Raw genomic sequence first — 11,332 nt, 5'->3', positions numbered from 1 at the left:
GTTTACCACTCGACGTATCACTACGGCGAAGTTAGCCGTAGTTCCTCGACGAGTACCCTGTCTTAGTGAGACAACGACGCCCCACTACGACGTAGTTAGCCGAGGTTTGTCGACCGTCGGTCAGTAGAGAAGAAGAAACGACGATTGTGACACCATCCCCTTGATCCTTCTAGTCCACCACCCCTTCCTAGTACCTTTGTCCCTGCAGCCTCAGATCACATCAACAAACTCCGTGATCTTCACAATGAACTCATCAACAACATCAAGAAGGCGCAGTTATCTCATTCCAAGTTCTATGATCGTAAGATCAAAGAAATCACTCAAGAAGGTGAACCTATCTTCAAAGTTGGAGATATGGTGTTCCTTAATCGACAAAATATCAAAACCTCAAGGCCATCAATCAAGCTTGATCAACGCATGCTTGGACCATTCAAGATCATTGAAGCCACACCTTCACCTCTGGCATTCAAACTCGACCTTCCTCCTAGTATGAACATTCACCCTGTTTTCCATGTTAACCTCTTAGAGCCAGTGCGCTCAGGTCTTCCAAGTCAACCTCAAGATCCACCACCAAGGATTGAAGTTGAAGGAGAACAAGAATACATCATTGATAGAATTCTGGATTCTCGCATCAGTAATGATGGAGGATATGATTACTTAGTACATTGGAGAGATTACTCCAGTGCTCATGACTCATGGGAACCTTGGGAAGAAATTCACAACACTACAGCTTTTAGAGCCTTCCGTCATCAACATCTCAAAGATCCTAGTCAGCACTTCCCGTCCTTGACATCAAATCAGTCAACTCCTCGTACAAAACAACCTTCACAACAAAACACTCCACAAACTTTCAAAAGACCTCAGCGTAGGTCATCCCGGCTCAGAGGACTTCGCCCTTAGAGGGGGAGCTCCTGTCATGAATCACAAGTATCAGTTTCCGCATGTTTTAGTTCTGCTCTGATGCCTTTGAGGCAAAAGACCTGAACCTTTAGTTAGTTATGTTATTCTCAGTTAGTATGCCTGGTATGGCATTAGACCCAAGACTTTAGTTTAGTTAGATTTTAGGCAAACGTATGGTTTACGTCGTCATGCGTACTTCTGCGTGCAGTCAACAGCGTATTATATGCAGCACGGCGAGAACAGGGCGCAGTCAGTTGCTGTGAGTTAGAAAACAGTAGGGAAGGCGAGGATTACAACGGTTTCCTACGCAGGACGACTCCACCTGGTAGAACACCTGTTTTATAGATATAAACCCCTCATAGTTTTACATACTTCTTCTTTAGTTCTTGATCAAAAGTCATTTCCATTGCCACCCTTTTTGGAGTCCAGTCCAGTCCAGTCCAGTTCCTCTAACCTTGTAAGACAAGCCAGAGACATTCCTTGGGTCACAGTCCCATTCCTTGTTGGACTCAGTCTTGTTATCTTAAGTATATTCCTTGTCACTCCTAGTCCTTGTCCCCTTGTCCTTTGTCCTCTGTCCCAGGGTGGGCAGTATCCTTGACACTTCTGCTCCCATTGTCCCTACCTAGCCTAACTCCGTCTAACTTCGCCGCACTTCTGCTCCCATTGTCCCTACTTAGCCTAACTCCGTCTAACTTCGCCGTACTTGGTCTCAGATGTCCTGAGTTACATGTAGAGTAAAGAGGTTAAGGCGTGATGGGGGTTTTGATGGTCAAAGGAGGGTCATTGTTGGTGGAATAATCGAGGTGTCACGACATAGTTCGTGACACTGTGCTGCATCAAAGTGGCATGACCATCTGGTTCATGACCAGTGGAAGATTGTCATGAAGTAACAAGTCAGTTTGGTTAGTGACAAGTCAGATTGGTTAGTGACAAGTCAGTTTGTTTAGAGTTGTGTTTGGGTTGGGCATCCAACCAGCGACCGGCGTTTTGCAGTAACCGCTGGTTAATAGGCCTTCTGGCACAGTGGTTTAGGCCGCTGTCTCTGAAGAGCACTGTTATGTCGTGCCAATGCTGGTTAGTTGGTCTCGTGACAAACATTTCAGCTACACCATTCCACACCACTCCTAGAGAAAGATACTTTCAGAGCTAGTTGCATGTCCCCACACATATGAAGTAGAGAAATGACATGCATGGAGTGCTTCCTACCTTCTTGAAGTTTGCATCTCTGAAGACGCATAGGGCTTTTGATCTTCATGCTTCCTGAGTCAGAAGTGTCATGCATGATGGGGTCAGGTTGCTAGAGTATGATCAGGCATCAAGAAGTGTCATGTGAAGTGTCATGTGTGGTGAGGGTGATTTCTTCCGTGTGTCATGTCTTCATTCTGTCACAGGGAGAATTCGGTGCAGCTGTGAAGTGTCACGGCTTTGGTCCGTCACCTAACATATGCATTACACCTAGACTTCTACAGAGTTCCATTGAGTTCAACCCAACCCGCAGCTTAGTGCTTGTGTTTCCAGTACTGTTACACAAACCCAGTTGGAAAATCTCAAAAGAGGAAAACCCGTCCCTACCTCATGCAGCTATTTCCTGTCTGTACTGACCCGTTTCCACCCAGTTCCATTGAGCTTGATGTCCTTCCATGGTGGTTGTTACCCCGTAACACTATCCCTTGGGGATTAGACCCCGCCTGCGACACTTCTGTCTAATACTACCAAGTTAGATGTCCTTCCCTGATGGTTGTTACCTCGTAACACTATGTGACACAGTGTGTCATGACCCTACTCATCATGACTTCCCCATCCAAGGGTCCGGGCCATTCCTCAGAGAGAAAGGTTCTCAGTGAAGTCTCACAGAAGTCTCGCAGAAGAGAATAGAGGTTTACGCCTCGATTTCATTCAAGATATCACGTTTCAGTTCAAGAATGACGTAACTGAACTTCTGGTGAAGACTTAGGTGAGATTCCCAATGGGAATCTCTTCAACGATAACCTCGCTCTGCAGGATATATAAACCCCCCTGTTGGCCCCATGGATCCTTTTTCCCAAGGATCAAAATATCTTTTGCATTTCATATTTATCAGACCTCTTCGGGAGCACTTCTTACAGAAGTGTCATCCTTGTTTGATACATACTAGCTTGACCACTCGATCCTTCCAAGCTATCCTATCCTTCTTGACTTATACTTTCTTGACTTGACTATCATCTGATCACTTCACAGTACCGCGGACCATCTTCATTCGTCTTGGTCCAAGACCCTCTAAACCTTTATCTTCCACTCCGTCTTTGTTCTTCAGGTCTCACAAGGACGGGTCGCAACACAGTGCCTGTGAAGCTCTCTCTCCTCGGATCCCAACTATACTGGGGCAGCTTGTGATATTTTGCCTTCTTGGAATAAAAGGAATTTGAGGACTCTGTCCAATAAATAGTGTTGCATCCTGCAGCTGACAGGAGGGCCAGAGTACCCATCATGTTGTCATGGCCTATAGTTTTATCTTCTGCACACATCTGATGTACTGAAGGTGCACAGTTCTTGATGTTTTTTCTCCATTGTGACAAGTGGGGTGACATATACTGTGGTAGAGCCAAGTTCCTGCCAATCAGAAGGCAGGGTTGTGACACTCTTGGAGGTGAGTGTCTTACGCTGCAGAAAATGTGTAACTGCTTTCTCTAGCTCACTCAAGGTTACTCCACAAACATGTGAATGCCTGTGAGTCCGACTTGTGGCTGGGGTCAGCGCAGGATTGATCAAGGCCTCAATATTGTTTCCCAATGACTCATAGGTACCCCTGGGCAATGCGCCGTACATCTTTATCAATCTTCTCATCCTTGTTGGAGTGTGAGCATACAGTGTTTGGGTATCATCTTCACGGACTACCACAAATTGCACTTGACCACCAGGGATTTTGTGGCCTGTTTGCAGATCTCGATATTCCTCATTGAGTGCTTGACTTCCGCTGTAGTTCCGAGGTCTTGTCAAGCCACTCATTCTAGTCTTCCAGCCTGCAGCTGCCATTCCTTGAGTGCCGTTTTTCAAAGTGCCACTGGACAAGGCCTTACGCACATCAGCTTCTTCATAGAGAAGCACATTGTCAGGAATTGTTGCATCCATCGAATTCTGTGCCATTGTGGTATGTCTTACAACGTAGCCGTCTACTGGGAATGAGAGTGATGTGTCAACAACTGTACTCCCCCCTCGCCGATTATATCCTCCACGCTCAACCTACAGGGAGGAGAGACGCTTGTCCAAATACGACTACCTATGTGTGAAGAAGAATGGATCGTATTAGCGCGTACCGCCTCTCGGACAAAATCGCGGGATACTGGAAGATCCACCCTCGGACGGGATCGTGGGATGTAAGAAGGCGTGCGATTTGTTTTCCCATGTCACGCCTATTGCACAATACGGAGGGGGACGGGGGGGAGGGGGGGATATCAACTATCTCACCACGTCATCTTGCCTCTGACCTTGTCCGGACGGACCTCGCCGTCAACATTTCTATGATCCGGATAATGAAAGAGAAAAACGAGTATTTTTAGGTTTCCCACCAGGCTGCCGTTCTTTTTATTCGAACCAATGAACCAGTGCGAGAACGGTGCAGGTGAGAAATGTCCAATGATCATGGGGAGAGATCGTACGTCATGAGAAGGGGTCCAAGAAGCTTGACATAGTGAGTTCGATAATTTAATCCGGTGTTCGCGCCCGTCAGACGTAGTAGAGGTTCCACTTTGTGTCAGCCGCGATGACGAGCGAGAGATGGGGTGTCATGGGAAATGCATTCATCCGCAGGGGAATTGGTCGGCACAGATCTTCTTTAGGCATGAAAGAAGCTGGCATTCAGCGTCTTCCGACCGATGAGAGTGGGTGATATGAGCTCACAACATACATAGGATGAGCGCAAATCGCACACCCCACGTTTATCCTTCATGTGCTCCGCATTCTCTCATCTTCATCTTCGTCGTCGTCCTCCAGAGCGAATACCGTTCTCCCATGTCCATCCTCTTCTCCTTGCCTCCAATCCTCTTCCCCGTCCATGACTCTCGACTTTCCCTTTCCTTTCCCCAACCCCCCTGCGGCTTTCCGGCGTCTATCATTCAACTCATACGACTCCGCTTGCTCCACAGCTTCTAGTTCGATCCTTTCTGCTCCTAATGGGACTCGTTCGGCCGCAGAGGCATCTTCGACATCGCGTAGATTAACACCGCCGAGACGGTGTCGTCTGATCCGCCCGATACGACGGAAGTAGAGGTAAGCGCCGACTATACCCGCGAGAACGAGGAGGATGAGGAGGGCAGAACCGGCATTGTACCACGCTATGAAGTTAGCTCATGGTTCTCGTAGGCTATATCCTATCCTATCCTTGCATAGCATTGAGGATTGATAGGCGATGGCGGGAAAAAGCAAACAACAAGGTGCGCACCTTCCCAAGGGGTTGAACCTCCTTTCAACAAAGCCAAACCAGCGGCTGTGCTAGATGATACGCCGACGACAACTCTATCTGCATCGCCTATCCGACTGGGCGATGAAGCCACGGAGCCTGGTAAGAGTGATAGATCCACATCCATGAACCGAAGGATCATGTCGTCTGTTACGGCCGGAACATCGAATCCGACCATATGGGAAGCGTCGTAAATCTCACTCAATCAGCATGGGAGAATTCGGAAAGATAGATCACTGACTTTGGCGTAAGACATGTTCCGAGCGGTTTGCCATGCTCCGACTTTGGTGTCGTTGAAATACCATCCCTCAGCCGGAACATCCTGACAATGAGCAACCGTACATCGACGAAAGTACTACAGGGCTGCGGGAAGGAGTACGAGAAGAAATCTGCTCACTTCGAAGCCGGTAGCTCCGTTCCATGTCATATGCTCCAACATCCTCTCTATACCCTTGTAATTACATATCAGGTCCTCTGCGCCCGCAAACATGAGTACATGTACTCCTTTCTCCAAGATTCCGGGAATGAGGTGGACGGCCGCTGGTGAGTTTGGCATCGTGAGCTCGGAAGACACGCGATTACTGCATTCCACCCAAGCGGTATCTTTGATGGTCGCGTGCAAGGCAGAAATGACGTCGGTTCGCTGACAGTCAGTCATATTTACTATAACTCAAAGTGCGACCGAACCCGTAAAAAGTCGTAGACATCTGGCAGATCCGGTGGCCAATTCATCCCGCATGCAGGCCAGTCATCCACTAATCGAACGTCGTACACATTCATACATTGCTTTTTACCGTTCAGTTCCTGCTGAAAGGGCTCGGTTACCATCTCCATGACCTGACCACAGTTGTCGATGTTGACTGGAGTGGTCGCGTCATCAGGGTATTTGTCAATACCGGTTTGACATCGTTCCATCGCCTTTTCGAGAGCATCTGCTTCCTGCCAAGTCAGCAGGATACTCGAGTGCATGTTTTTCTGGCGATGCGAAGTCGAAGACATCAGGGCAACTGGTTGGAACACCAGACGATCAATTTATGGAACAGAACTCACAGCTGAACCCGGTTTGATCAAATCCTTCTCGTAAGCGAAATCGACATATCCCTGATACTGTTGCTTGGGATCTATCCACCCATTTCCTATAGCAATCCCCTTTAAGTCAAATCCTGGCAGAGTAGATGTCTTTAGTAGAGCGTCCGCTGGAGAGTCAGCCTTGTGATCTCTGGTGTACGGGAAAACTCACCAAAATAAGGTATATATTGACCTGCAAAGGATTCACCTGCAAGATACGTCTACTACGTCAGTCCCAAATATGATTGAACACTCTGGACAGGGCTTACATCTTGTCCTTTTAAATCGGGAAAAACATGGTACAGGTTGTGCATGAATTGTATGAGGTGCGCACTAGCCTGATCAAGTTCATGAAGGTAGTTATTGGTGGGTACGAAGGAGTAGCCAGTGCCTGGCGGTTGATCGACTGCCTGTTAGTCGCACAGACTCTGTGTATGGCAAAGCTCGCATTGAGTCGATGTCTCATTTCATCCAGTAAATCAGGCGGCCAGGCGGGAGTTGGAGAGAGAGATGACTCTCACTTCGTCCTATATGGAACACTATTCGGAAGGGACGTCACACCAAAGCACCCTCACATATGCACACATGACATAGAGCGTGAGGTAAAACTCACCGAAGACGACAGTTGCGAACTCTTCCCACCCCGCCTCCACAAGCCGCAGTTCCACCTTTCCAGAAGTGGTCTGAGATGCGGGAATCGTTCGAAATGGTCCAACTTCCATGAGCGAGCCATCGAACGAAGAGCATCCTGGGCCGCCCTGCATGGTTAGCTCACGAGCAACCTCGGTTTGAGGATTTACATTGAACCAGAATATGACCCGTTGTCTACCGGCCGACCGACGTGCACGGATCATCATGAAGCTGTCAGGTCAGCAAGTCACCTAACCTCGGCCGGGACCTCATCAGTCTTTCCGAACCGGGACCTGATGGCGGAGATAGTGGAGGAAAGAGAAGCATTGCTCGGAGCGAGCTTGGCATAAGCCCGGACGAAGAATGCAGGAAGCCACAGGGGGCTAGTCATTCAATGACCATACCGATGGGGAAAATGTAGCGTCATAAGATTGGAGCAAAGATGAAAATGGGAGAGTGGACCCACAAGATCTGCGCTTCCTTTCCCGTATCTCCTTCCCCACCACCCTTGCCTTCTCCGGGGTACGACGGCAGTTCTCCTGCGTAGACATTAAGCGGGTGTCTGCGTTGGTCAACTGAAAAGCAGAAAAGATGACAGGATGAATCACGTGGGATGAAAAGCAAGGTCTGGTATACCTGGAAGAGAAGGGACGAAGAGATCGGCAGCTGTAGGGAGGGCTGTGTGTGAGCTGTGAGGCCTGTATTTGACGTCGTCCATTCCGGGCTAACTTCAATATTCCCACCTCATCGATGGTGATAACGCAGTCCAGACCCGCTATTCCATGGTGCCTATATGAGAGGAGCTATTTGCTCGCCGATGACCGTTTATCTGAGAGGCAGGCACGAGACTAGCTTTTGTCTGTGTGGGCAAGTAAGAAGAGATAATCAAACTGGTGAACGACCACTTCCGCACTGTTTCCAGAAAGGAGAAGGAGTCGAGGAATAGCCTCATTCCGTCGAGTCCCAAACAGCAGGGTAGAAGATATGAGATAACGATCCATTGCAAACGGTCCCCCTATACTCAGCTAAGGGACGGAGAAAGACTTACTGATCACCTGACGTTCCTGTCTGGCCAGTCTAGAAGAAGACGCCTCTTGCTCTTTGACGAGATTAGGATATGTAACATTGTGTATCGCCGGAAGCTGTACTCTTGCTCTTGATACCAAAGTCGAAGAGTCCATGATGAATTGCTTTGACTGCCAGCAGTCTACTCTAGTACTCTAGGCGCGCTAGGCAGTTTAGAACATGTGTCGTGGAGGAGGAGTGAGACATCGAGAGAGAGAGGCGGACGTGATCTACACCACGTGGCTTGGGTCTCCTGCTGGTAGGAAATTGGTTCCGTCGAAACTGTTCTCCACCGTCCACCAGCACCAGGAAGTCGACAGGGGAACTCTCGAAAGATCTCCAAATTCTCAGCGATGAGCCTCATGTCGTATGAGCATGGATGTATATGACGACGATGAGTGTACATGAGAAAGTTTGAGTGAGACAAACTGACAGCAGTGAAGACGAACACAAACATCGTTGCATATCATCCTACGACAAAAAAAAACCAAATGTATCAAGCCGCCAGCACCCCGTCACTCATTGAAAAGAAGAGACTAGGTTTCCTAATGGGCCCGAGGCATTAATCCGTTCGTCTAGTGTTGAATACCCTCTCAGTAGCACCGTCCCGGAGTGGTTAACGAACCGGTCGGCATGGCAGTGAGGCCATAGCTTTTGATGAGGAAGAGGTGGGGAGAAAGAGGTTTATATATCCTCTGTAGATCACGTGATTTTAAAACGCAAGCGGGGCTCGCCGTTTGTGGGGCTCCACCTCTCAACCTGGTGAACTTTTGACTGCCCCTTCCTACTCTACTCTGGCCATTCATCCTGTGATTCTGCCATTCATCCTGTGATTCTGCCATTCATCCTGTGATTCTGTGATCAATTTGCGACCGGACTGAAGACATTGAGTGAAAGGGTTGATCATGACTCACAGATCTCGGAATGGTGGACCACCCAAAACACATAGAAAGAAAAACCAAAATGGACCTAAACGTAAACTTCATCATCCTCCTTCTCAACCTACCTCTCAACCCGACCTCTCCGACTCTCCATCTGACAATTCCGAATTCCCTCCACTTCCAATCAAACAATTCGACAGTCCGACAGAATCAGACTTGCTCGTTGTGGTACATCGAGCACTGAGGCAAACTCTGGACAACCCAACATTTTCAACTAGCGTGCAAACTGTCAAAGCGCTGTTATACAACAGAAAATGGCTAGAGGTATTCACCAATCCTGTCTTGCTGGAAGTATATGTGGGAAGATGGGTACCTAGTAGAGGGGTTTGTTATAGGGAGTTGATGATACGTCTTGGAGCTATTAGAGGGCTGTTCAGACCCAGTTTGCCTTCAAGACATGACGAGGAGGAGGAGATTGATGACCGTCTGATGAAGTCGAGATCTCAGAAGGAGGGAATGGACAATGAGGGTCAAAAGGAGGAAAATGAGGTATTCAGATTGCAAAAGGGGATCAAAGATGGGAGTGGGGGTAATAAAGAGGAGATCATTGATATTATTTCGTTAGGCGGAGGAGCAGGATCAGAATTATTAGCCATTTCTTCCCTTATCGCATCTATCACCAACCACTCTCATTCGTCCTCTCACTCAATCGACAACACACAATCATTATCATCCACTTCAAATTCCCTTCCTCTCGCGACACAAAAGACTCAGAACTCCCCTTCTGAACAGGGACTTCAGGATAGACCGACCGGACTAAAGTATCGTTGGACGGCGGTGGACATCGGTCCATGGGGTCCGATACTGGGAAAGCTATTTGAGAGCATACAAAGAGAATGGGATATTCCCTTAGTGATGGAATACATCGAAGGAGATCTTCTCTCCTCAACGGATCTAAAACCTGATAAAGATCTTAGCTCAGAACATTCAAGTCCTCGGTCAATCAAACAGTCACCTTCAACTTCTCAGGGTGATATACATAACCCACACCCCATTGTCACGGAACTATCATCTGCTTCCAATTCAATCAACACGTCATCTCTAATATCTCCCCATCAGCCCTCACAGGAAGATCCTCGCCCATCTGATCTAGACGACAAATCCTCGATTGGATCAGATAACAACCGAGACAAATATCATCTCCCAACTCTGCTCCGTCAGAAAAGACCTAAACTCATTACTCTTCTTTTCACACTTTCCGAACTTCTTGCTCAATCACGTTCCCAAACCATCCGACTGCTCCGTGATCTTAGCGATGTACCACCAGGGACGTTATTATTAGTGGTCGATTCCGCGTCGGATATTTCCGATGTCAGTCTAGGGGAAGAAGGACGAAAATGGCCTAGTTGGATGGTTTTGGATGCTGTGATGTTGGGTCCCAGTAAAGAGACGGACCAAAGACGACAAAATACCACAGAGGGACACAATGGAAGGCGGGATGTCGGACAACCAGAAAGAGGTGAAGGGAATCAGAAAGATGGTGGAGAAGAACTGGAGCAGGAGACAAGAGGGACGAAAAGCCAGGAGAAGGTCGAAGGAGCAGTAGAGGAAGAGGAAGGATTGGGAATAACAAATGGAGCGGGAAAGGAAAAGAGAAGCAAGAGAGAACAAGGGGAATGGACATTGGTAAGGAGTGAAGATAGCAGATGGTATCGTCTATCAGAAGGATTAGGTTCAGGATGGCCTACAAAGTTGGAAAATACAAGGTATTGGTATCGACTTTATCGACGCTCGTGATCTTAAATGCATACATTTTTTTACAAGAAGTTGAATGTGGAAATGAATTGCGGTAATAGTGTCACAGTTGAACTGCCTCGTCTCTCTTTTCTTTCTCTCCTCTCCTCTTCCCTCTTCCGTCATTCTTCTCACTAGATACTTGCTCATCGCTTCCTGACTTGTAAATGTCCGCTGTAACGTGCGCCCCAAAATTCCATTAGAGTAACATGTTGAACGTTGCCCTTTACTGTGCTCAAAACTCGTGCCAATATCGTCCTCAATTCGTAGATCGTTTCCAAGCACCATGAAGGGTAGATGGAAAATTAATGTACCTGACAGCTACTCGGACTGATCTGTATCTGTTGGGTCGGTAGTAGTTGGCAATCTAGATGAAGGAGATACGATACTGAGAGACGCAGGATTTGATAGAGGTGAGGGAATCAATGGTTTTCTTGGTTCAGGTGAGGAGACGGTTGTGGTGGGTGATGGAGTTGACGAGGAGGTACCTCTTGACAATTTATCGAAAAGCTAACTCGTCAGCTGAGGTCGATTTTTCCGATCTTTCGTGTCTCCG

The 11,332-nt window shown here is 47.8% G+C and overlaps 4 protein-coding genes across 4 annotated transcripts; 2 read left to right on the top strand and 2 right to left on the bottom strand.

The window, feature by feature from the left end:
* Positions 1-3,167: 3,167 nt before the first annotated feature.
* Positions 3,168-4,026, bottom strand: TREMEDRAFT_58469 (uncharacterized protein; the record flags this gene model as incomplete). The annotated part of the gene is made up of 3 exons (XM_007001220.1): positions 3,168-3,492; positions 3,579-3,626; positions 3,749-4,026. 3 exons carry the CDS (start codon positions 4,024-4,026, stop codon positions 3,168-3,170), a joined length of 651 nt encoding a protein of 216 aa, XP_007001282.1.
* TREMEDRAFT_41638 (uncharacterized protein) lies at positions 3,991-8,289 on the bottom strand. Its single transcript, XM_007000872.1, has 14 exons — positions 8,085-8,289; positions 7,645-7,714; positions 7,503-7,598; positions 7,207-7,267; positions 7,020-7,164; positions 6,676-6,812; positions 6,579-6,627; positions 6,389-6,534; positions 6,026-6,277; positions 5,736-5,981; positions 5,580-5,660; positions 5,321-5,534; positions 4,780-5,213; positions 3,991-4,731 (listed from the first exon to the last, which is right to left on the bottom strand). The coding sequence occupies exons 1-13, from the start codon at positions 8,215-8,217 to the stop codon at positions 4,825-4,827; spliced, it is 2,019 nt and encodes a 672-aa protein (XP_007000934.1). The 5' UTR covers positions 8,218-8,289; the 3' UTR covers positions 3,991-4,731; positions 4,780-4,824.
* A 651-nt stretch (positions 8,290-8,940) lies between these two features.
* On the top strand, positions 8,941-9,613 carry TREMEDRAFT_70672 (uncharacterized protein; the record flags this gene model as incomplete). Its single annotated transcript, XM_007001948.1, has 1 exon — positions 8,941-9,613. A coding segment is annotated over exon 1 (606 nt), but the record flags the coding sequence as incomplete, so codon positions are not given.
* A 393-nt stretch (positions 9,614-10,006) lies between these two features.
* TREMEDRAFT_55872 (uncharacterized protein) lies at positions 10,007-10,803 on the top strand. The gene has a single exon (XM_007000992.1). It carries the CDS (start codon positions 10,393-10,395, stop codon positions 10,777-10,779), a length of 387 nt encoding a protein of 128 aa, XP_007001054.1. The 5' UTR covers positions 10,007-10,392; the 3' UTR covers positions 10,780-10,803.
* The last annotated feature ends 529 nt before the right edge of the window (positions 10,804-11,332 follow it).

The sequence above is a fragment of the Tremella mesenterica genome, assembly GCF_000271645.1.
Source record: "Tremella mesenterica DSM 1558 unplaced genomic scaffold TREMEscaffold_1, whole genome shotgun sequence".
In the NCBI taxonomy this organism is placed as follows: Eukaryota; Fungi; Basidiomycota; class Tremellomycetes; order Tremellales; family Tremellaceae; genus Tremella; species Tremella mesenterica.
This window is presented reverse-complemented; position numbering and strand designations above follow the sequence as displayed.